The following is a 27,308-nucleotide window of genomic DNA, read 5'->3' as shown; positions in this document are numbered from 1 at the left end:
GCACATGTAGGACAGTCCTCACGTCTTTCCTCCATGTGTTCGAGGACCCCTTAAGATGTCCATGCTTGCCGAGCGTGAGTTAACAGTTTAAATAGTATTTTATTGTACAATGTAATTGTGTAATTGAACATATTTGTGATCGGATTTGTTATAATATCAATGGGAGTCAATGTTTGAATCGTATTAATGTAATTCTAGGATTCCTGAGTATGAGTTGTTTAGCATGTTTGCTAACAGGGTGCTATCATGGCTCTTTAAAATCAAGAAGACTCATGTTTCAAAAGCTTTCCTCTTATGCTGTACTATAGTTGAGACAAAACTTTAGTGAGCTCAAATTAAGCTTAATGTATTTAGAAAACTTAAAAATAAAAGCAGTCGTCTTATATATCAAGGACGTTAACTCAATTTACTTCTCATTGTTTTATATTTCGTTAGCTCGTCGTAAACAGAAGTGGTCTGTAGACCCCAGAAACAGTGCATGGAGCAACGATGAGTCGAAATTTGGGCAGAAGATGCTGGAACGCATGGGGTGGTCCAAAGGAAAGGTAAACAGACTTAAGTAACTTGCCTGTTTCTTGGCAGTAAACATGTTTACCCACACACCTACAGTTTAATTAGTCTACTTGTCAGCAAACCGTTAAAAAACTGGTGTTTCCATTACATTTGTGACATTTGCATATAATATTGACGAGTCCTTTCTGCATTGTTTACCTGCAAGGGTCTCGGCAAAAGTGAACAGGGGTCTACAGAACACATAAAGGTTAAAGTCAAAAACAACAGCCTGGGTCTGGGCACTTCAGTTAATAATGAGGTGAAGAACCATTCATAATTTTTCTGATTACTTATGCAGTTTCAAAATCCTAACATACATTGTTGATGATGGTATGGTTTGTGTTGTTAGGACAACTGGATTGCCCATCAGGATGATTTTAACCAGCTCCTTGCTGAGCTTAACAGCTGTCATGGACAGAACCACACTGACGGTAAGAATTTTATTTTGAAATTTAATTAAAAAAAACAATAGAGCATAGAAGTATTCATGACAGCTTTTAAATGTTTTAGTTCTTTTAATCTACACTAGGTGGTGCTGTAATGACATTTATGGTAAAATGACGTAAACCTAACTGGTCATGTTGTGGTTTTCATGTCTGTCATGAAAACAATTTAGTTGCATGTTTTGCACTGTAAATAATGTTTGAGAAAGAAAAAAAACTACTGAACATATTTCACTCCACTGCACCATTTTTAATATAAATAAATACGTTATATATTGTTTGCTAACTGCAGTTTTCCTTTTTGTTGACATGGTGTTATGATATTTAAAATTCTTATGCATCAAAATAATTTAATTGTGTGGTTGCCATTTTGCTTTGATTTTTTGTGACATGTCTTTGTTTGCATTCAGAGCCTGCGCAGGAACAAATACAGAGTTTCAGTTTGGAAGAAAAATCCAAGACATCCAAAAAAAGGGTCCATTACATGAAATTCACCAAGGGTGAGTTTACAGTGTCACCATCTGCAATGTGCATACTTACACTTACATTTATGCATTTGACAGACGCTTTTATCCAAAGTGACTAGTACGTTTTGTTAGTATGTGTTTCCTGGCAATCGCACCCACAACCTTTTGCGCTGCTAATGCAATGCTCTCCCAGTTGAGCTACAGGAACATTAGTACTCCAGTTGATCTCTACATGGTAAATCTTGTCAAAGTGCGATGGTGATTTATTTTTTTTGCATAAAGTACATGTTGTGTTCTGTAAAGGGTTTGTACAGCACAAAAACATTTTTGTTCTTGTGTATTTTTAAATTTCCTTTATAAATGAACCCCCACTCAGTCCCGATCCATCTCTTCCTGTGTTCAGTAACTGAACGTTGTATGCTTTGGCATATGTACCAGCAGCTCATGGGTCACTGCTGCAGTAGATCAACGTGATAAAATTGTTCGGTCAGCTTAACCAGAAGTCTGGGCTGCCCCCAAAACAGGGGGGAGTCACTCATAAAGCTAGCTTTTGGCATATTGTCTACATGTTAGTCACAAACCTGATCAAATAACCTGTTAAAGTAAAAGACTGCTGAGTTTGAGCTGATATTTATAGTATATATTTTTCAGTGCAGTTTCCCTTCTCTCCAGAATGAGAATCAGGGCAGCGTGATGTTGTTGATGGTCTCTTATGTAAAAGGAATTTATTAGGAATTATATCTAAACTTTAATAACTTTAATTTTCCATGTTGGATGTTTATAAAAAATGCCAGGAATGTGGGGCAAAAACCTTTCGTCTCTTATCACCTGAGAGGACAGCGTAGCATGCTGTTCCTAAAAGCTTGACTTCCTGTTTCCTGTGAGGAGCACAGCCATTGCGTTTACTTCTCGAAATGGCTTCAATCAGCACCTGATGAGTCCCAGAGATAACACAGCATCCAGAACAATGTTGTTGTCGTCTTTTTTAAAAAAAATGTTTAATCTTCACCTACAAAAGAGGCAATGCGCTATTGCATACATGAGCACGGATGTGTACAGATATCTTAAGGACATCCCACTCAAGATCTCTTTGGCACCTCCTTGGTAATTGGACAACCCCACTAACCCCATGTTCATGACCTCGGCTTAACTCTAATTGGTTATATGTTGCCCTCTGGCTCAATAAGTCACATTTTATGTCTTCCTGGGTTGAAAAGCCATTAGTCAAGCTCATTAATGGGAGAGATTTTTTCTGTTTTTGGTTTGAATGACATGACATTGTAAAACCTCGACCCTTTAGCCCATCACAGGTTTACATGTTGTGTTTGGTTAGTACTGTTTAGTATTTTTAGTGTTATTTAAGTGTTTCTGTATAGCTTAACTGTTGGAACATTGTATTACAGCAGCGCAAATACTGTGGATTTGAATTCCAGGGAAAAATACTTTGACTGTAATGATAACATTTTATGTTTCACTTTTTTAAAATTATGACAGTCGGGTTATAACCGTACCTATGAATTTTAGACAGATATATGATCTATGTAATTTGATCCAGAAGAAGATTGAAGGCTTGTGTTACCATGTCTGAAAGTGGAACTAAGCCGTGTAACCGTCTTTTAAATGTCAAACGTGACGTTAGTTGTTACAACTGCTAATGTGCTCGTGCTTTGTTGTCATGCCAATTGACTCGTCGTGTCGATGCATAAGGGTCCCGCCCATGTCCCCTGGGGCGGCTTTGCTGATTGGATCACCTTTTGCTGATTTTAGTTGCTGTGTAACCAACAGAAAGCCTCACCTTTTGTCCGTTTCCTGGGTACGCCCGACTAAAGCCGTTGCTAGGATAAGGCCTGTAATGGATTTAGTTTTATCACGTGTTTAAAAGTGAACGTCTTTACTAAAGCTAAAATATGTTATTTTTGTTGTTGGTAGGAAATACTAAGCATTCAGGGAGATAAACTTAAGTTTTATAAACTAATAATAAAGCATCTCAGGATTCACCTCATGAAGTTGGTTGAGCAAATACACAGATTATATCTTCGAAAAATCTTTGCAAAGTAGGGAACAACACACATTTTAATAAAATGCATCTTAAATGCAATGTAAAGAGCTGGTTTTTGCACGGTCTAACCAAGGGGCAATGTTCCGGTTTCTATTGTGAAGCCAATATGAAAGTAACTTAAACTTTAATTCAACATCTGGCCGCTAGAGACTGACTCCAAAAGAGACTCAATCCCACATAGACCACCCATGTTAAAATGCCCAACTTTACAGCAGAAATAAATAAGATCATTACAACCTGGTTGTATATCATCCATTTAAATTATATTAAAGGGGACATATCATGAGAATCTGACTCTTTCCATGTTTAAATGTTATTAATGGGTCCCCAGTGCTTTTATCAACATAGAAAATGAACAACCCAGTAATGTTGCTTTGGTAAACCATTCTTAGCAAGCATGTGAAAAATTAGGTAAATCAAATTTGGCTCCCTTTTGATGTCAGAAAGGGATAATACTGCCCCTTAAATTTTCCCCTACCAGTGTTTAAAAAAAAAAAAAGCTGCAAGCCAGTGACAGCATTTTTATGGTGTTCACAAAAGTTGAATGCCTTCCAGAAATTGTTCTTCTTTAAATATATAAACATCCAATATATCAAATGAAAGACTAAACCCTTTGCTTTCAAACAAAAAACCTTTTTTGTTCTCTTTTTATCACCCTGTGAAATATGGGGAGGTTTCTTCAAAAATGCAAAATTTTGTTCCTAAGGGAATACTTCCGGGTTTTATAAGTTGGGTATGAGTGCCACCAGATTGGAAAACTTGTCGTTGGCAGGGAAGGGGTTTCTCTTAATTGACGAGTTAACTTGTCAATGGCGGGGAAAGAGTTAATCTGCACTATCCAACCATGGCACTGGCATTTATTGCAGAGATCAGCTCATTTCAGCGCTGCCAAGATGGTGACAACAGGCTCCGCCAACTATTGGCTTCAAAAATGCTCTTCACAAACTTATGGGTGACATCACAGAAACTACGTCAATATTTTTTACTGTCTATGATTCAAGGTTCTCACAGGTCCTTGAAATCCTTGAAAGTTTGTGAATCTGGGCTGGGGGGAAAAATTCAAGGCTCTGGGAAGTTTTTGAAAATATATATATACATAGATTCAGGTCATTGAAAGTGCTTTTTTATGGCAGAAGTTTTCTGAAAAAAAAAAATCCATGTTATTCCCTGTGTAGTGTTGGATAAGAAATGCTTATATCTTCTGTATGCGAATGTTGATTCATACCAAAATGCTTTTTTGCATAGTTGTGTTTGACACATGAAAACATCTCTGGTTACGTATGTAACTGTTCTTCGCTGAGAAGGGAACGAGACGCTGCATCTCCCTTGCCATACTTCCTGCGTCCCTGTAGCATCGTCTTTGGCAATATTTCAGATAGCGAGATACTTTCTGGCTCCCATGTCACCCTGTCATTGTCATAAAGTCTCACCATTGGTTGAATTTGATGAACACATTCAGATGCACGTACCCCTGGAGGCGTCCCCAAAGTGTCACCGCAGTGATGCAGCGCGAGTTCCCTCGAAGGGGAACTGTAACAATGTATCTTAAAAGGTAAACTTAAAAGATGTAACCTTGCTCTCACTTGAAATGTGCCCCCACATTTAGTCGTTGAATTTGAGGTTATTGGACCTGGAAAGTCATTGAAAGGTCCTTGAATTTGAAGTTAACTAAGGTGTGGGAACCCTGATGATTCTAACGCATAGCCTTGCAAACCATAGTTTGACTATGTAGTATTCGTACACAAGGCGTTACATGCACATCTCCTGACCTACTTGCCACATACAAAGTAAGGGTGTTTACAAAAATCCGGCAGTATGCAGACCCTCACGTTCATTTTATAACTGAACTTTGTTTGGTTTGAATTCATATATGTAAATTTAGATGACCTTTAGTATAATAAATGTGAATGGTAATGAATGTAGAGAATGAGTATGTGTATTAAGGAAATTTGTCTGTATAGTATTTATTTAAACATTTTATATATTTTTAGATTGAGTTTGCTGTATAGTAGCTTGTTTTAAAGATTGATGATTTTTTAACCAGGAGAAAGGCACCAGCGTCTCCGATGCCCATCTTGCGCACAAGCAGTGTAAACCAGTAACCCAGATTTAATTGGCTGCCCATTTATCAACTGATCCAGGATTTTTTTGATATAAGTTTAACTGCAAGCACTACATCATGTGTGTGTAAATGAGTGGGTCAAGCTGTTATAGATACAGATTCATGAATAATTAACTATACTTCTTTTGAGAGACCAAACAAGCGTGATATTTCAGTTTTTTGCTCAGGCTGTTAAAAGATCATCTCCACTTACTGATCTGTTGTTTTTGTCCCTATTTGTTCCTGTACAAACAGAAAAGCTTATCCAGGTGTCTTGTGAGGCAGTCAGTTAGCATTTCGCCTGTCGGCTTAGCAAGCCAATCCGAGAAAGCTGCTGTGATTTAGAAATCTGGTTTGGCCAGAGTCCCATCGCATTCGTTGCCATCTCTACGGTGACGTTGCGGCATTTCATAACTCTGTGCATCAGCTGCTTTTAGACAAGTTTGAAAAGCTCAATCTTCAGAAGTATTTACAACCAAAGCCTCTGTTGGTTGATAGATCAGTGTGCCAAATGTGAAGAGGTCATTTTTGGGCTCCAATTGATGTCCACTGTGATCAGTTTTTTGTTTAGACTGCTTACAGGATACTTTAGTTACTTGAAGGCAAGGCCTCCCCTTTGAAAGCCACGCTGAAAAGAGCCTAGAGCAATAAATAAGTGAGCGTTATCAGGAGCGGCTTGGAGGAAGAGGATGCAGCTGGAAGAACAGGACTTAAGGCTGAGACGGGCGCCCAGGCGCTCCCGGAGCCTTTGAGCTGCTGGAAAACGGGAGGCGCAAGGCGGGGTCGCCCCTGCATCGTTTGTTTTTCCTCGCCTGTTTCATCCTCTTCATCCACGCAACGTGCCCTCTATTACCTTTCAACCTTTCCTCTCGGCAGGAGTTTAAAACTGTGACCTTTATCCTTTTAAATCAATAATTATAATAGTTCAGTGGTGCTGGAAAAATATCGGTTTGTCAACCGGTTACAACCAGAAGCCGTTTCTTTTCATCTCTCCGAAATTTTGCAAAATGCATGCTTCCCATCGTTTTAAGTTTTTCATACAGCAGGAGGATCGGTAAATGTTTATCAGGAAGCGCATGTGTTGGTTAGACAGTCTGCAGGTGACAATGCAAGCTAAAACGAACCCTGCTTCCCACATGGGGTTAAATTAAAGCACATCCTAAATTTATGTTTTATCTAAATGATCTATTGTGTGCTATAATCATGTCAGATCTATAAAAAGTCTATGGTTTTAACCTTTTCTTACAGGAAAGGACCTGTCCAGCCGCAGTGAAACAGACCTGGCTTGTATTTTTGGGAAGAGATCGAAACGAGAAGCAAAAGACCAAGATGAGGTATGCTGTGTAACCACCCCTAAACTTTATTAAATTCAAACTTCTAACATTTAAAAAATTGGCCATTTTTTTTATTTAATGGAGAAACCTGAGCCGACACGTAAAGCCGCTCAGCTGGTTACCTGACACATTACAGTTGATCCCACCTGTAAGCACAGCTGACCTCCGATGTCACCTGTGCACGGCAAGCCGCAGGCTGATTATCAGCCGTGTCACAGCGTGCAGTCTGACTCCACACATCAGTCACTGTAGGCTGGGATACCACGTAAATCCCCTAAACGGATTTGTACCCTCTCTCTCCACTTTCACCTTGTAGTCCTGACAGCCAGCACTGTGGTCAGATCAGGATGTGTATTTCTGATGGTGTGCCAGTGGGCACGATCAAAGTCCATTTATCCTCCATCACCCGGGTACAGGAAGCAGTAAAAAAGTCAAAAAGAGAAATTCTGATGACCCCTCAAATCTCAAAGAGTTGGTTTTGAAGCTTTTGGAGGATTATGTTGCAGTTTTTGGCTTACATGGCTCTAATAGTTGGCAGTTTTTAACTTTTTGTTTGAATGTGGCTCTGTTGCATATGTTTATTTCCTTTTGGAGTCCTTAATTTAACATCATTTGTTGTTTTGACATCTGTAATAATTCGTTAGTCTTATTTAAGGGTGTCACGATTTCGATTTTAAATCGATCGAAATTAAGTCACAACCTCGAACTTTGAATAAAAAAATGGAATCGTCGATGCTGCCATGCCCCCATGTCATGTCCGGTCTGCTTGCCAAGCGAAAAAAACACACCTGTTGAGTGCTGCGAGTTAACCTCCACTAACTTCTCTAGCTACAATCAGCTAAAAGATAGCATGGCAGATGCAGGAGACACCACGCGAGCTGCTCTTTATCCTTTACATGGGAAACAAAAAACAGCACACGCCTCCCGATTGAGTCCAGCTGATCTCAGAGCATGCATGTACAGCAGAGCAGCGTCTGTGCCAGGACCGGTCGTTTCTCTGAACTTAGATCCAGAACAACTTATTTTAGTTCTGAAAACAGCATTTAAACATGACTTATTGGGATATAGTCTCACAATCTCGTCAGACGTTCAGCTGACAGGAAGTTTCGTTTTATCAGGTATGTGCGTGTACCATATTTTTCCACTGGTAGCACGACTAACATGGCAGGGCATCTCCGGGTTCAAGGTCAGAAATAATATTTCATAAAAGTCAAGTCTAAAAATGGCATAGCAAGTCGAAAATCGAATCGTGACCTTAGAATCGAAAATGTAGTCTAATCGATCAGTTTAGATTATTATGGTGCTTAAAGGGATAGTTCACCACCCCACAATGACAATTCTGTCATCATTTACTCGCCCTCAAGATGTTCCAGACTTCTGTAAGTGTTTTTGTTCTGACACAGACAGAAAAGTGTGTGTCTTGTTTTTGCACACTGTCTAAATATCAACAATTTGACAAATATGAAGATTAAACTATTTTTTTTAGGTAAAGGCAAACATCAGATATCCGCCTGTATCGTGACGAGTAGTCCAATTTAATCCCCTAGTGTGTTCCCTAGAAACGAACCCTTGATCTTTCAGTAATCTACCAACTAAGCTACACGAACACATCAAACAGGTTTAGCCCTGTGTAAATGCAATTCTGCATTAGACCTGCTTAGCTTTTCTGACACTTGGCATGTGCACTGCGTTTTTGCAATATAATTTAGGATGCATTGCAAATAGATGCAAGAAGACCAATCACTATTCAGTAGGCTAATATTTCACAGCCGGGTGTTTTAATTGGATGATTTTTAATTAGGGGTGCACCCATAAATGCCGATATACACTAATAATACGTGGCTGATAACTATTCTGAATCACACGGACGATATTATTCACAGCTATTTCATGTACCAAGGCTTTTGATCAGTAAGTCCTTATTAATCTGAAATCACTGTTAGTCGAAGTCGTTTATAACATGCATTTGAAAAAGCAACACTCATCAAACATAATCATTATACATATTCTTTATTATCATGAAAATACCTGAAAAGGTTTGAAGAACAGCAATATAAATATATCCTTAAGACATTTACTGGAGCTGCGTGTGTATGGTTCTTCATCTACAGCGCATATTGAGTTTCTGCACGAGAGCGCCCTCTGGCTTTTGAATGTAGCGGCATTTCACCGTAATTCATTGAGAAGCATAGCAAGCATCATCAGGCGATATATAGGTGCACCCCTATTTTTAATGACATGTTCTAACAATGTTAAAATATAACTCTTATTTTTACAAAAATATAATCTGCACCTGTGGAATATTTGTTATGTTAAGCACGCAGTTAAATTGAGCCAAATAAATTAAGACTTAAGTGAAGTATCAATATAGTACTGCCTCACAAGAACTATAATTAAATCCCTTCATCATTTCTTTGTGTGTTTGACAACAAACAGGTACACGCAGAGATGTGTGTCCTCACCAGTGGCTTATTTTTCTGTTTTGGTTTTAGTGAATTAGTTGCTAAGCACCATATTGTATGACATTGCAGTTAGATGAGCTCATAGATATTGTGAGAATTTTTGCTCCATGTTGACTGGTTAAGACTTTAACATCAGTGATATTTATATAGATAGGATCAATTAAATAGTTGATACCTGTGGCTAATCCTGTGCATGCTTACTTAACTCATCAAAACTATGGAATAACAACACATGTAATTTGGGGATTTTTGTTGTGAATAGACTAAACTAAACTCAAATTAGGTTATATTGTAGCATCTTCAAACTAGCAACCCTTTGCCCCTGTGATGATACTTAAATGATATTAAAGGAGCTCCTATATATTTTGTGCTTTTAACCGCTGCTTGGTTTCTAAGGGGAAGATTACACCAAAGCGCTTAAAATGCCTGTAAACACAAGCTGCACTCCACTGCCTTTTTTGTCACTGTAAAGGAGCATTTCACCCATAGAAACATGAATCTTTATTGAAAGTGTGTCATATTTGTAGTCGAAATGTAAAATACGTTAGGATTTGGTGCCTATCTGACCGAGAAAAGGGGTGTTTGTAGTGTCACCCCCTCAACAAAGATATTGGACTTCCTTCTTTCAATGATGCAAACTGATGATTTTTACATCATTGAAAGAAGGAAATGCAACACTGAAATCTGTATTTCTCCTGTCTCAGCGGCAACTAAGGAAATGATGCATGACCATTCAAAAACATGACTGGGGTTCTAACTATACAAAGCTTAATGCAAATGGGTGAAGTGTCCCTTTAAACTAGGGCTGGACGATTTAACCTAAAATCAAAACCTTGGTTAATTTAACATTTGACATCAATTACAATTAATGAACGATTATTATTATTTGCCTCATAATTGATTTAACATTCAGAATAGAAAGTTATGAACCAAATAATCACACAACCCCCTTGACTAATTCAAGGCATAAGATACATATACAATAAGTTATATCTAGATAGCACATCCCTCAGCACTTTTTAGTTCGGGCGGCCCGCCTAAGCTGGGAAACTCTGCCGCCTTAACTAGGTCTTCCAAAAAAAAAGATTGCTGCAAAAAAGGCAGAAATGAGAGAAAGACGTGGTCCAGGCCGTCACTGTCTAGTATGGAGCATAACTAGTCAGTTGATAAAACATCTCGGACGCGCTTCACACCGCGAGCGTTCACACGTGCCACATGGACAAAATTGTCCATCACATTGACTGTCTGGAGGATAGCCAGTTGATAAGTTGATAAAACACGTGTGGACTTATGTTTTGGGTTTATTTAAGCCTGTTATTGTATTAGTCTATAGTTCTTGCAAATTTAAAGTAAGTTAGCTTAAGTTAAGCTTAAATTATTATTTTTAAGTGTTTTAAATAAAAATATAAAAATTTTCATAATGACGCGTAAGCCCGCCCCTTTGATTGCCACGCCCCCCCTGCCCAACCCTACCTTAACTAACCAATTCTCTGGGGGAAACCCTGTAGCATATTGTAATGAGATCTGTGGCATGGCAGAATACAAACTTTTACATACATCATTTACATGTTTCTCATCTTCTATCCAGTTTTCCTTAATTGGGCACTGATGTCTAAAACTTTTTTCTAATCTATAATGTTTTTGTTGTTAATGTAGGCTAGAATTTCTTCCGTTCTCTCTCATCTCTGCATTATCTCATTTTAAATCCACGATGGCGCATCTCGCAGTTCAGAGTGAGATGTGCTGACTTTACCTGGGCTTCGTAAACCCATCTGTAGATTCAGCTGAGCGTATGTTGACATAAAACGATTGACCCATCGTTTAAATGTGCTGTAAAAACTTGATCACGCTTTCCGTATTTTTGTCACATACGCGAGAACTTGTAAAAAATGTATTGCTAGTGCTCAGCTAACACAGTGTTTGAGTTTTCCTCCATGTTTCTCTATGCCTGACTGACGTGGTGCGGGAGGCTGCTAAAATGTAAGGTGTTTGCCGTGGATCAACAGCACGCATAATGCTCAAAAAAGGTGTGGAAATCCATTCAAAAAAGGCGCCCATCACTGCCAAAACATGTTCTGTGTGATGGGCCCCTAACTCAGTCCATTTAATCCATTAAAAAACTTTTTTAACATGGTTTTAGTTTTCTAATTAAAGAAATCAATATGTTATATTAATACATTAACATGCACAGCTATAATTTTGTCTACAAAAATATGCTTCAGGTAAAAAGTTTAGTAAGATCATAAGAAACACCCATCGAACCCAGTCAAACGTTTGACTGCAGTATCTTCTATTCCAGGGGTTCTCAAAGTTTACATTCAAAGGTCCAAATCTGAATTCCCATAATTTTCATAGGTCCGGAAAAACTTTATGTAAATCATTTGTTTATATAACAAATCAACACAAATAGTTTGGGAAAAACATAAGTGTATTTTGCATTTAAAGTAAATAAAAAAAATAAACACAAGAAATATGCCAAAAGTAATCAGGTGCAAAATACAGAGCAACCTAACTAGAGAAAGGGCACAGTTTGTTCTCCATCATATGCATAAACCATGGCAAAAAAAGTGTGGTTGGTAGGCAGAGACACTGACCAAAATTAGGGGTGCACCTATAAATTGGCTTATGATTCTTGCAATGCTTCTCAATGAATTACTGTGAAATGCCGCTACATCCAAAAGCCAGGGGGCGCTCTCGGGCAGAAACTTAATATGCGCTGCAGACGAAGAACCAGACACACGGAGCTCCAGGAAATGGCTTAAGGATATATTTATATTACTGTTCTTCAAACCTTTTCAGGTATTTTCATGATAATAAAGAATATGTTTAAGATTATGTTTGATGAGTGGTGCTTTTTTAAAAGCATGTTTTAAACGACTCAAACCAACAGTGATTTCAGATTGATAAGGACTTAATGATCAAAAGCCGTAGTACATGAAGTAAGTTAGCTGTGCATAATATCTGGGTGTGATGGCTACAGCGTCACACAGGACATTTTTAAATAACTCGTTTTATTTTATGACCAGGAATACTCTTAAATCTAAAAAGAAAAAAACACTAAACGAATGGTTTACAAGTTTAATATGCATTTGTAAAATAGCACATGCACACATTTAATCAATCACATAGAAATTAATGCACTTGTAATATGAAGTGGACGCGGGTCCGGATCAAGTTGCCGTCGGGTCCGGATCCGGACCGGAGTCCGGACTTTGAGAACCCCTGTTCTATTCTATGCACCTTATAATCCATTGCGCCCTATTTATGAAAACAGTTCTAAAATAGGTCATTAAATGAAGGTGCGCCTTATTATTCGGTCCGCCTTATAGTGCGGAAAATACGGGTAAGTGTTGTTTGAACGTAGTTAGTGCAGATGTAGTTTGAATGGCCAGGCAGGTATGGCAAAAAGTTAGTTTATGGCCCTGTGTGTATGTGTTAAAGGTAATGTGTGTAAACTTTAGCGTCATCTAGTTCACACCTCAATTTCAAAACGCATATGGTAACCGCAAAAGGACAATCATGTCGTCGTCTGAGACAATGTAGGGATGAAACACGTTCTATAGAACAGTTTGTCCGTTTAGGGCTACTGTAGAAAACATGATGGCAACTTCCATGTAAGAGGATTTGTGATGTATGTAGATAAAAATGGCTCATTTTAAGGTAATAAAAACAATACAGTTCATCATGTAAGGTCTTTAAATAATTATGCATATTATATTGCATTCCTGTCAAGAGATCCTTCTAAAAGTTACACAATGCACCTTTCACCAGTGTACCTTCCCGTCTTTGTGGCAATGTTTGCCGTAGTGTTTTGTGATATAGCATTTTCATATCCAGCTAATGTACGTGCTGCAGGTCTGAAACCCCCAAATCTGTACCCCCGCTGAACAACCCATTTACCGAGAAACCACAACACAATAGCAAAGCTTCATGGTTTGCTTAAAATTGGAACTGCCGTCAGCGTGTTATTTTTATTTTTTTCTTCTGCTAATCGTTTTGTTGCAGTTTGTTATTGTCCTGCTCTGGAGGGACTCCATTGACCGGATTGAAAACCAATCTGAACAGGCTCACAATGGCATCCCAGGAGGCCATGCGACGAAGGGCTGGTGGCAAGCCCTGTAAAAGAGGGGCATTTAGACCTGCATAGGAAGGCAGTGAGGAGGCGGTTGTTTGCGCGTATTGTGTGCTTGTGAAGCGATATAGGCAATGTAAGATTTTTTTTCACCTAGGTTAATAGGTGCATCCTGGGTTCATAACACAAGACATGAGCCCTGATGTCTAATGTACACAGAACGGTAAAAGCATAAGTCTTAAGCACACATGGATTATACATCGTCCATTAATTGATTCTGTATAATGGGTGATGTAAGTAGCTAGCTGGAGATACTAAGGGTTGTGTCACTGTCAAATCATTATTGCAGTAAGTGTCCATCTCAAAGTCCGCTCGAGTGTTCTGTTTCTTGGCCGACCTCTCTCTCTCCCCCACCTCTTGCTCCAGGGGTTTTCCTTCTTTCCCTCAGAGCTTCCTGCTAGTCTCTTATCTCCTGTCACAGTGTTCAGACATACACACATGTATAGGAGTGGCTGTTTCAAGACACCCCGTCCTGCAGAAGTCTTATTACCTTGATTTAACGAGAGTTACATAGAGATGTTTGTGAGATTTACATAAAGTTCAAAGTTAGACTTTTGATTTGATGTGAATTTAGTTATTGGATGCTAGTTGGCTACACTGTCATAAATAAGGTACAAAAGCTGTCACTGGGGCAGAACCCTTCAAAAAAGGTCCTAATATGAACAATTTAGGTACAAATATGTATCTTTTTGAACTATCAATATGTACCTTTTGAAGTACTAATATGCACACTTTGGGTACAAAGCAGTACCTTTTTAAAGCGTACTGTCCCAGGGACAACTTTTGTACGTTTATGTCTGAGAGTGTATTAAAACATCGCGGTTTTGTTGTCCACTTTTTTTATTTTTGTATTGGTCAATACAGATCGCAGCAGTGTCTTAATGAAATAAAAATTAGGGCCACAAAACGATTAATCGTAACTAAGCGTTTGCAAAATAAAAGTTTTTGTTTGCATCACATATGTGTGTACTGTGCATAATATTTATGTGTTTATAAATACACACACATGCATGTGTTATTTTAAAGCAACACTATGTAGTTTCCATGTAAAAATGACTTACAGCTCCCCCATGTGGTTGAAAAGAGCAACACTGCCTGGTATCAGACACTCTTCTGCAGGCAGGGGGAGGGGCGGGGCTGTGTTTCCTACCCTCCACCGCCACTTTCAGAGTGTGCTTGTAGCAGCTAGGAGGCTGCTCAGGTTGCAGCAACAGTACAATTCATCCAGTTAAGAGTTGTTCTATCACTGAAATAATTTTAGAGACATTATTTAAAGGTAAAAAAACTACATAGTGTTGCTTTAAGAAAAAACTATTTAAATATTGTTTATAGTTATATAGAATTTAAATTATACATGAATATAAAAAATTTACATACACACGTAAACATATCTTAAATATATACTTGCATTTATATATAACAACTCACATTACGTCCTGTGTCAAAAATATTAAGAAATATATGGGGGTAAGAAAGGTCCCAGACAGGGTTAAGATTAATCCAGGACTGCGCCTTAATCATATTAAGACATTTAAGAAAATTTTTACAAACATACTTTACAAATAAACTGTACTGATTTGCATCTTGAGACAAAATAATGACACCAATATATGTTAAAAATGTCAGTGCAAGATGTTTTCAAATTAAGGTAGCTTAAACAAAAATTTTAGTTTGGGACTATTATAAGCCTTGTCCAGGAAACCGCCCTTAAAAGTTTTTATTTAAAGCGATTTAAAGAAGAACGAAGCTTCATGAGTTAAACGTGAACAACCGTTGGTGAGGTTGCATGGCATCCTCTGCGGTCGGCTTGTCAGTAGCGTGGTAACATGGGATTGCGGTTACCCGAACAGCCCTAATAAAAAAAATCAATCTGTCTCTGCGTCATATGCAGTGTTTCATATTTTCTTGAACACACTTGAAAAATCTTGAAAGATTATGATCGACACTATAATGAATGGCTTTTTTAAAGTGACAGCCATGTCCAAGCAGATCCCCTCTTGGAGGCCTGACCGTCATCCATCACCTCCTTTCACTTTTCCAACAGAATGTGGGAACATCTCAATGGCTGGAAGTGTGATGTCCATGATCAGCATTCGCAGATGTTGTTTTCACAACATTTCCTTCCTCATGCCTTGTTTTAACTCCTCTCTCGATCACATTTTTGTAGCTTTCAGTATTTATTCTTGATGTCTCCTCTATTATTTCTCCCTCTACCCACCTTTCTCTCTTTCGTTGACTCGTTCTCTTCTCGTGGGCCTTAGTTAGGTTGTATGGTAGTGTCTATGGAGTCGCAAGGAGTGGGTGTGATTTATCTCCCTCGGCCCCTTTGTAGCCCCCTCCAATGCGGCAGGCCCAAAGGAAAGAGCCGAGTTTGCTCGAACGTGGCTGGGTTTGCCAGGCCCCAGCATTAGCTGAAATAAACCCTCCTGCTGCTGGTGAAAAATGTCCTGTGATTGGCTAATTAATCAGTCAAAAGGGGAGCGTCGCGGCCTGTGACTTGAGGGACCCGAGCAGGCGACCGCTGAGGGCCCGCTGATAAATGGATTCCCGACTGCTTCATACATCAGTGAAACTTAGTCATTTTTTACCACTGCTCTTTGCGTCAATGGTGGATCGCTAAGGCCTATGCTTATATATTTCCTGTGAAAACTCCATCTGTATGCGTGGAGTGTTTCAAAGTATCATCTGATATGGTCTGCCCACTTACATTTTTCCATATATTGTCTGTTACGTTAACAATCAAGGTGTAACCATAATGTTTACATCAAATCTTTGCATGTTATGCTATATTACGCCCTAGATTTTTCATTTGAGAGGCGAATGGATGACTATCAGTAAAGGCATCATGAAATACGGTTTAATATTTTATTCAACTTGTTGCCATTTTATATATAATTTAATATTTCTCTTTATGCTATGCATAAAACTTTAGGGTGCTACCTGTTGCTAAAGTTTTTGAACAGCAAGCACTAAAAATAATTTTTACTTGACCTTTCCAGTGTTCCTTTGGTTGGGCATATTGGGTAGTTAGATGCATATCTACATAAAAGTCTTTGTTAAATGTTTTTATGAACGTAATAAATTGTGGATTCCTAAATTAAACTAAGAAGCGAGACAGTTTGTCTCCATGGTTTCTTTCAGTCGATCGGGCATCTCCCCTCGCTGTGCTTACAGGGGTTGGCGTGACCCCGTGGCCTCTCTCACTCCCACACTGGCTCAAACACAAAGCTGCCGACTAGAGGGTGGTACCTGTAGCTGTACTAAATCAGCCCACGCCCGTCCTCATGAAGGATCGCTGGCCAGTTGATTTGCCCGTTCCCCCAGCGCCACCCTCTCATCAAATGAGAAGAAGAGGCTCCACCGTTTGGCAGATGTGGTGAACGGGCAAGAGGCAGGGCTGCCATTGGTCGCATGGGAGCTGGATAGTGGGCGGGGCTGAATGGACAGAAATGCTGCTGATGATGCAAAAACTTAGGCCCAAGTATGCCAGCAGACCAGTAGAGCTCCCATAACAGAACTGCTGATTTGCATTCACAATTAATTATTATGTGAATTTCTATTGACACAGATATTTGACAAGTGAGGATTTTTAAAGAGTTTTAAACTATTAAACTATACAGACCCTTATTGAGCATGGGTGATTCTCACGAAATCCAGATTTTGAAGGTGTCCTGCATCAGAATTTTAAAAAGCCCTTAAAGACAATTTTTTGCACATATAAGATTAAGGTCTGAACTTACTATAACCATTATTTTTAGAGGATTTAAAAATATTTCCTATATAATTATTTTAATTTTTTTAGATTATCATTATAAAAAATTATCATTACTGCAACATGATATTACATTAAATATATGCATTTACAAACTCATGTTTTGGTAATGAGAACTAAAAAGTTGTCTAGGTACCATGACAAACAAAATTTCAACTTTTATCTGGAGAGAAAAAATAAGAACTGTTTACCTGGTAGCCATCTTGAGTGTCACAGTCAATTATGTCCCTTCCAACTATTTAAAAAAAAAAATGTTAGTTAGTTCCTTGAGGGCTTAAACAATGATTGAAATCATTGTCTTTACATTTACCAATGATCACCAAATACCACATGTTTCTTTACGGTAAATGTTTATAGTATAACATGCACTGAAGCTTTTTATTTTTTTAGATTTTTTTATTATAAGTATTTCCATGTCAAAGAACCCAAATCCAGTCATGGACACGTTGCGGTAATGAAATTTTTCCCTTTAAATGTGGAAAAAACAACAAAATTTGTTTGTATGATGTCATTTGAAATTATGTGCAAACTGCAAAATTGTACATGAAGAGATGTTTGTAACTGTATGCTTCTAATTTTGATACTCTTACTTTGCATTTCCTTTTTTTATCAAAATCTTTCATGACACCTCATAAGTCTAATTTCGCGAGAATCACCCACATGAACATGGGTTGCTTAGAAATTAGATTACACCTCTTTACAAGTTTTAATGTTTGAGGTTTTTTGTTTGAACCTTGATTCAGCCCTTTAAGGAAGCTTCACCCAAAAGGAAGATATTTTGGTATGTAATTTGATATGTTTGAACCAAAGAGTTTTGAAGCACCATTTACTTCAATAGTATTTGTTCCCTATTATGGAAGTTAATGGTGCTCCAAAACTGCTTGATTACGAACATTGCTCAAAATGTCTTCATTTGTTAAAAATACATTTTAAACAGGTTTGGAAAAGCTGGAAAATGTTATTCCTTCTATGGAAGTCAATGATCCGCTGTGTATTTACCATCATTTCTCAAAATATCTTCTTTTGTGTTTATCAGAAAAAAGAAATTCATACAGGTTTAGAATAACATTAAGACGAGTAAATGTTGACACAATTTTCATTTTAAGGTGAACTATCCCTTTAATCTGGCTTGCAATACACCCAAACTCCCTCTACCATTTTTAATTGTTTAACAAAAATGAGCAAAAGACTAAAATAAAGTTCATTTGAAAAGTTTTAATATTTCTATTTCAAGATTGTTACATCATAATCTCAACACAGCTACTTTAAGAAATCTCTACTCAGTCGGGACCAGATTGCAGTGCAAAATGTCACGTTGTGACCATGTGGTCCAGCATGTTTGGCTTCACGACTAATTCAGTAACCAACGCCTTTGCGCCGGCTTTCAAAGACATGTTTGTTTTCAAGTGCGGGAGCCCTAATATGTTCTCAGATAACATCTAATTGCCTCAAACAAAAGCACGGCCTCCCTCGCGCTGTTGACAGGTTGCGTTGCTGCCGCTACAGAATAATAACGGATGGCCTTGAAATGACTGCTTGCTACGTACCCTCTGGCAACTGGCTTCAAGCCCATACAACCTATTGACACCTACAAATGAGTGTGAAAATGAAAACGACATTAACAAAAATAGGTAAACGAAACTGCCCAGCAGTCATTATTGGCTAGGCAGGACTGCCCCGGCATGGTGATTACAGCACCGCCTGATGCTTTTAAGAGTCGCCGCCACCACTGTTTTCACGGGACCCGGCTTGCATTTAATCACCGCCGGTTTAATCTAATAAATCACAGCAGGGCAGAGAATAAACGGTGCGTCCTCCATCTTAAGGCTGACACATCAGCTCCTCGGAGGGCACGGAGAGGCAAGCACTTTACATTGTAAAGCAAGCATAGTTTAGTGTTGATGCCCTATGCAGAGTGTTGTCGCCATTTGTTACACGTGATAAGTAATGAAGGTCTTAGGTTGGTGGAGAGGTTTGCATCACTCTTACTTACTGTTTGCATTTGGTGGTTTTTGGATAGCTCTGCATTTTCATTTAGCACCTTCAGTTGACCTATTTTATGTTGTCAGTCTAATTGTTTTTAGGCATAAATTCTTAAGTATCTATATTAAATTAGTTTCTGTCCATCATTATGACTGAAATGTTGTAGCAGGAAATAAAATAATGTGATGTGATTTTTTTAAACTTTTGATTTGAAGTAGGGATGCTTAACGATTAATCGCGATTAATCGTTAGCAGAATAAAAGTTTTTGTTTACATCATATATGTGTGTGAACTGTGTATAATAACTTTGTTTAAATAAACACATGCATGCATATGTTTTTGAAATGTTTACATGTGTATATACATTTGTATATTTATGTATAATTTATATTTTTTTTTCTTAAAATTATACATGAATGTGTTCATATTTATATATATATACATATTTATTATACACAGTTTACACACATATATGATGTAAACAAAAACTTTTATTCTGCTAGCTATTAATCGCGATTAATCGTTAAGCATCCCTACTTCAAATCAAAAGTAAAAAAAAAACTTTTATTCTGCTAACGATTAATCGCGATTAATTGTTTAGCATCCCTAATTTGAAGCCCATACAGCTGTTCATCATGCATATTAACATGCTCTTTAAAAGTGGTAGTTCACCCAATTTTTTTCTCTAAAAATAAAAACAAGTCTTATCCTCATGTCTACTAAACTAGTATAACTTGCTTTCATTGAAAATAGATATTTAGCAGAAATGGTGCAAGCAATATTTTAACCTTTACAAAGTGGCACAAAAGACAACTGCATTCTAATTTTTTACTTTCTCTTAAAATAATTATTTATTATTTTAAACTTAAGTTCTTTAAAGTTGAAGTATTTTAGTATCATGAAACAAATGATGGCATGTAATTGGTCTATTTGCTTCGTTTTGCTTCATTACATTACGATCACGTAATGTCTTGTATTACGATACATTTTAAAATGCTCATTAAACAATGCAAAGCAGTGCATTGCGTGGGTGCCACCTGTTTCGCTGTCCACCTACGTGAATGGTATGAAGGATGGTGCGGCGGGTCCTTTCTCCTCATCAGGGAGGGACAGCTGGGTAGTCTGGGTCTCGATCCATAAGCCCAGGCCACCACCAAATTTATAATAGTGGCAGGACAATGAAAACACATTCTCACAACCGGCCCTCTTCCCGATATCATCTCGATAATATCCATCGGCGCGCTACCGTAATGGGCTGGATGCGGTTTGTTTAGAATATAGTTTAACTTGGAAGCCTCGGAGGAGTAAATTATCCTCAATGCTTCTAGATTAAGTAGAAAAAACATTTTGAGATTTTCTTAAAAATGCTCGGTCAACTTCAGCAACATTTTAGGTCTTGCGCCTACAAATTTAAACTTGACTTTGCTTATCCTGTTTGTTGTGTATGTACACATTATTAATAAATCTTTATTTGACTCTTTAACATCCTCAACTGGGATTATTGTTTAGGTATTGCAAAATATTCCTCCCAAAAAATAATCATAACTTTATATATAGCACTGTGTTATTGTGCCATATTGCAGTCTTTAATCCCCGGACACAAAGTTCTCATTGCTGACGCTGCATTTGCGGTGCTAAACTAACATAGACATAGTGCTGTGTCTCTATGCAGGAGGAATATTGGGTTATAAATTAAGGACTATCTGACATAGCACGGAGTGGGACAAATTAGTTGCAGTTTTCAGCAGCAAATTCCAAAGTGTCGTCACGATTTGGGTTTGGATAACACACTCGAAGACATTTCGACAACATTTTTTTTTCACGTTCCACGCCTGGCTCAGACTGTCTGCTGCGGTGTGTTGGCGTCAACCCCGATGTCTTATTCCTCAGTTTCCTCATCGCAGCCTTCTAAATGCCCCCCTCCCAATCCCAGACCCTTTACAGGACCAACCCTAACCCCCCCATCTCAAACCGCCTATGCCTGGGGAGAACAGAGCAGGAAGGAGCCCGTAGCTGCTGCAGCAGCGGCCCTTATCTGAACACTGCACACAGTTCAGGGAACGCATCCTCTTCCTGGGGCCTCCCATCTGCCAGGAGGAGAGCGAGCAAGAGAAAAAAAGAGCAGGAATGGAGAAAAGGTTGTTTTTTCTCGTGCTTTTGTACGTAGCACTTGCGTCAAGTCTGAGTCTGCTCTCCAGGTTGCCTTGTTTGTTTGCGACGGCATGCGTGTGGTATAACCCGATCCGTGCTCAGCACTGTTGAGGGATTGCTTCTAGCAGCGTTTCTCTCGGCACATTAGAGAGATAAGCCTAATGGAGGTCCCCAGGCGGCGAGACATCGCACCACACACACTATCATCACCTCTCTGATGAAGAGGATTTCCCCACTCACTCCATCCCTCTTCTTGTGCACTCTTTCTCTCCAGAGAGTCATTTCACAGTTCACTATTAAATGCCCCCCAGTCGCACGACTTCTGAACGACTCTCGCGGCTCTTCGAAGCTGAAGGAAAGCTGAATTCTGCTTCTTTTGCGGGTCTTTGGGTTTTCCTCTGGGCATCTTTTTAACTTTTCTAGAGACCTGTAGCAACAAATTGTATCCACTGCGACCACCTACTCTGTTTGAGAAAATAGTTAAAATAGCTGTCACTGGGATTGGGACAGTACCCTTTAAAACGGTCCAAATAAAGTACAGATATGTATACGTTTGTTACTAATATATATCTCTTTGAGGTGCTACACTGCAAAAAATGACTTTCTTACTTCGTATTTTTGTCTTTTTTCCTGTACAAATATCTAATAATTCTTAAATTTAAGATGCTTTTTCTTGATGAGCCAAAGAAAATAAATCTAGTTTATAGACAAAAAAATATACAATTTAAGTGAATTTGTGCTTAAAACAAACAAAAATATCTGCCAATATCTTAAACACTAAATTTTCTCACCCCATTGGCAGATAATTTTGTTTTTTTTAAGCACAAATTCACTTAAATTGTATATTTTTTTGTCTAAAAACTAGACTTATTTTCTTGGGTCATTTTGCTCATCAAGAAAAGCATCTTAATTTAATTTTCAGATATTTCGTCTGAAAACAAGACAAAAATACTAAGTTAGAAAGTCATTTTTTGCCGTGAAATAGGCTTGCTGTGGTAGTAAAATGTACCTCTGAGGTATTTAACATGATCTTTTTAGTTACAAAGGTGAACTTTTGGAAAGGGTATAAACCCAGTGACAGCTAGGGTACATATTTAGGGTACTGGTTTTAAAGGAATAGTCTACCCTTTTGCCATATTAAACTATGTGATTACCTCAACTTAGACGAATTAATAAATATCTATCTTTTTTCAATGTGTGCACTGTACAGCGCGTCGTGAATGTGTTAGCATTTAGCCTAGCCCCATTCATTCCTATGGTACCAAACAGGGAAGCCACCAAACACTTCCGTGTTTTCCCTATTTAAAGACTGTTACATGAGGAGTTATACCAGTAAGTATGGTGCCACAAAATAAAACTTTTTTTGGTACCATACGAATGAATGGGGCTAGGCTAAATGCTAACACACTCACAACGCGCTGTACAGTGCACGCATTGAAAAAAGATAGGTATGTATTAATTCGTCTAGGTTGAGGTAAAAACATAGTTTAATATGACAAAAGAGTAGACTATTCCTTTAACAGCAACCAAATTTGTCATTTATTGGTTATCTATTTATAAACATTATACCATGTTTACGGTAAACTCTTAAAATGCTGGGTCGGTTTTAAACCATGCCTACAGACAATATGGACAAACCCAACCGATGGGTTTAATTTAATTTATGCTAGGTTCTTTTTCTTTCAACCCATGGCTGGGTCACATGGGCATTTTCTAATTAATGGACATTTGTTTAATATAAATGGTTGGGTTTGTCCATATTTTACCCAAGGTAACAAAATAGTTCAAAACAATATTTAATGCTCCTTAAGAGATAAATAGCAGTGTAATAGGCGTGATAATGTACGGGGAGCAGGTTGTTATTGCGAAATAACCCACTTTAGTGTGATACAAGATATGCGATAACAACCTGGTGCCTATACATTATTCAGATTAATGAGGATCCAGGCTTAAATCTGGTCTGGGTTCTGTCCTGATCCCATTCCTCCTTATATCCAGTTAGTTCTCTGTTTTTCTCCACTTGTTAAAACACAGCCCTTTTTTGAGTGGGGGTGAAAAGGTGATGTGCCCCTTCAAATTAATATAGCTTTTTTGATCTAGAAGCCTAATTTTGGTCTTGTTTTAAAGAAGACACTTTTTAAAGTTTTTTTTTATGGAAAATAAGTGTCTGGAGGTGAAATAAATTAAATAAGAAAAAATTGTTATAGCAGTTTAAATTTATTTTAATAAATAAAAATAATGCAATATAGTATTATTTTTTACATAAAATTATAAAAACAAAATGAGCTTTGTGTGTGAGGTTTGCTGCATACTCTTGTCACAAATTAATAAATTACAGTCACTGCATTATTATTACTGTAAAATATTTTGAAATATAAAAACTGCATTCATAGACATTTCCAACAAAATATTGAAGTAAACTCTGGTGTCCTGCTCACAGGACAGTGCAAGTAACGGGTAAAAAAATAAAATGAAGCTATGCTGAAGAACCTCTACAGCATTGCAGACAGTAATAAAATGCATTTTATTCTCTGCTTGCTCAAAACTATTGCAACCTGTGTATATTTTATCGAAGATGAGCCCAAACACTGTGAATTTTTTCTTCGCCTTAGTCCCTTGATACATCTTTTGAAAAATGCCGTTTTCAGCGGCGTCACCTGCGTAACGTAGAGCAGCCGTGTGTGTTAGCGTGGGTATTCTTCACCGCAAATCATTATGCATTGAGGAGGCCATTAGCCCAATGAAGATGAATGAGAGAGAGTGTCGCTTTGATAAAGTATTGCAGGACGACGCTTTAATCCAAAGCGTTCCTCTGTGGTCTTTCAACATAGTCACTGTGTCTTGCCATCTTGTGGCCTGTTATGATTAAGCTGTATGTTGTGCTAGCAGGTTCTTTCTCTCCCTTAATACTTCCCTAATAACCATCGCAGTTTGCCTTGCACAAGCAGTGACATTTACTCATCCGGCGAGTTTTTCAGGAGATTGCTGTGGAATTCAGCCGTTTACGCAGTAGATCGGTTGACGTGGCTCAATTTTTAAAGGGACAGTTCACCCAAAAATATATATATATATTTTGTCCTTGTTTACGGACCCTTATGTTGATTTAACCCTTTAAGAGTTTTTTCTGTTGAAGATATATTGATGAATTAGGGCGAGCACTCAGTTGACAATACCCATTTATTTTTCACATAGTAGGAAAAATAAATACTATGGAAGTCAATGAGGATGAGAAACTGATGACAGAATATTCAACCTTTAATCTAAAGTTGTGTTAAATTGCAAGACTGTGTTTATTTATAAAGAAATAAATTATATAAACAATATATCAGACCACATTATATATATAAGCTTGTTTATATACAAAGTGGAATTCGGTAGACACTTTTATCCAAAGCCAATACAAGGTGCTGTATACACTTTATCATTATGTGTTCCTTGGGATTGAACCCATGATGTTTTGTACTGCTTACACAAGGCTATCATTTGAGCTACAGGAGCATAGTGTGGTTTATTGTTTTTAAACAATTACATATTTTTTATAGTATATAATTTTTTTGTGCTTTGTAAATGTCTCTTACATGATTAGCAGCTCACACTTCACACGCTGTTTCATGATGTCATTAGATACATGGGACAAGTCTAAGCATGGCAAGACATGTTGATTGACAGCTACCGTTCAAGTATTTAAAGACCCACGCACTCCGGGTGGAGTCGTGTTTGGGTGTGTACATGACGGTGCATTTGGATTAAGCAGTTGGCCTGTTTCTAACAACACTACTTTTGGAAGATGCTTTTATCCAAAGCACTGCACATTCCAGATATACATTTTATTATCTCCCTGGGAATTAAATCCTTGACTTTGGTTGCGCTAGTTATATTCTCTACCAATTATTAAAGCTTTCCTCCTCATAATCTTAAATTTTTCTATGATTCACATTGTACAAATTCATGCAAATGATTGTTATGTCTTTGCGTATTACTGTTCTCACATTTTTCATTTCTCATTACTTAGGGAAGCAGTGGACCTGACTCTCAGGAAGAGAGGGAGGATGCAAATGACACAGAAAAGAACCCAGAGGAACAACTAAAAACAGTGACCAGCACACTGTCCATGCAAGAGTACTTTGCTCAGCGCATGGCCCAGCTCAAGAGATCTCAGCTGGGAAACGGCTCTGCGGCATCTTCACCTGGGGTCAGCAGCAATGCACCATCTCCACCTGCCTCTACAGAGGACTCCAGCGACATGGAACAGTCCAAGAAGAAGAAGAAGAAAAAGAAAAGGAAGCAGGAAAACGCTGAAGATGACGGAGAGACTGCAGATAATGTTCCATTGACCTCAGTAACAGAAGAGAGCTTGGAAGAGCCGAGTCGCTCGAAGAAAAAGCAAAAGAAGAAGAAGAGGGAAAGAGAGGAGAAGGGTGAGGAGTCCAATGCCCCTACAGTAATAGATGCTGCCATTGAGGAAGAAGCTCAGATCCCGAAGAAGAGGAGTAAGAAGAATAAAACATCTATGGAGTCTCATACAGAGACGGTCAATGAATATGAAACTGTAGAAAATGTAGACACGGATGTTTCACATAAAAAGAAAAAGAAACGGCGAAAGCAGGCAGAGATGATGAAAGATGATTGATTTTCTAGAACTGATTACTTTTTAATATTTACATCACAAAAGTGAGCCCATGAATTTCATCGCTATATTCAAACTACATGACAAAACAAAATAAAAATATTTAAGCTATTTTTGCAGCTGTGTTTTTTTATAGAAAAAAAATGCATTTAAAACACTTCGTGGAAAGTTTTCTTAATGTTGTGGCTTTAATTGTTTTTAAAGGAAGGATTGTTAGAGAGAGTTTAAACCGTTTAATCAGTTGATTTGCATTTTAGAGAATAAACAGGCGACATTATCAGATCTAAAATAATTTTTGTTTTGCCTAAAAGCTTCTTTTGGACTAATGGAATTCCCCCTGTTCTGTGACATGAATTGCGATTCAAGAAATTCCTCATCCTGTCATTCCAATTGCTTGCATCCTGTGGGGGCGTGGCCTATTCAGTTACAATCTCCTTTTCCAACATAAAGTTTTCCAACATGAATTTTTTCTTAATATATGAATTTTGCCTAACCCTGGTTAATAGTACAATTAAATGTGAAATATATTGCTACATTATCGCTTGGCATCACATGCACTTGTTTAAACTGATTTTACATTAATAGTCTCATCATCTAATTAGAAAGTTTGTTTTTACTCCTCAAATTCAATCTTTGACATGACCTTAGTCAATATTAAAGTCTCACTGTAGTCAAGAATTTAATTCTTTAAAATGCATCTTTGATTATTATGATAGCATATATAAAAGTTTTACCTGTCGCAGTAATTTCTTTGCTTTAAAACATCTTGAATCTGATGCATTGTTCACACCGGACACGGTGGCAAGCGTGAGTGATTTACATGTCAAGTCATTGCAAAGACCCGATTAGGCATCCTGCGGCGCGGAAGACGTGGCGCGTTTCCGCGCGAATTGAGCGTTGCAGCAGGAAACGCGTGAGTTGAAAAATCTGAACTTCGGCGGATTTCTGCGCCGCGTTAACCAATCAGGGACTTGCTGTAGTAGTGATGTGATTACAGGAAGTAAGTGGAGTCGCAGAAGCCCCTCCCATGATGCAAATTTCCCATGAATTTCTCAAATGATTAGAATTTCATGCACGAATGAAGCAATAAACTCAGGCTGCGATCCCACTAGCCGCTGTATGGGCATCAAGTGCGAGTGATTCCAATTTTAAGTCAATGTGAAGGCGCGTTGACGTGTGTCTGGAGGTCTTGTGGTGCGAATAAGGCATTTATCACACCGGGATA

The 27,308-nt window shown here is 38.1% G+C and overlaps 1 protein-coding gene across 1 annotated transcript; it reads left to right on the top strand.

Annotated features, from left to right (window-relative positions):
* Positions 1 to 26,194, top strand: pinx1 (PIN2 (TERF1) interacting telomerase inhibitor 1). The gene is made up of 7 exons (XM_065257240.1): positions 1 to 74; positions 436 to 545; positions 719 to 811; positions 902 to 983; positions 1,406 to 1,495; positions 6,871 to 6,956; positions 25,469 to 26,194. The coding sequence occupies exons 1-7, from the start codon at positions 56 to 58 to the stop codon at positions 26,084 to 26,086; spliced, it is 1,098 nt and encodes a 365-aa protein (XP_065113312.1). The 5' UTR covers positions 1 to 55; the 3' UTR covers positions 26,087 to 26,194.
* The last annotated feature ends 1,114 nt before the right edge of the window (positions 26,195 to 27,308 follow it).

This window comes from Paramisgurnus dabryanus, chromosome 12 (genome assembly GCF_030506205.2).
Source record: "Paramisgurnus dabryanus chromosome 12, PD_genome_1.1, whole genome shotgun sequence".
Lineage (NCBI taxonomy): Eukaryota > Metazoa > Chordata > Actinopteri > Cypriniformes > Cobitidae > Paramisgurnus > Paramisgurnus dabryanus.
Note: the sequence above shows the minus strand (reverse complement) of the source record. Positions and strands in the feature narration are given on the sequence as shown.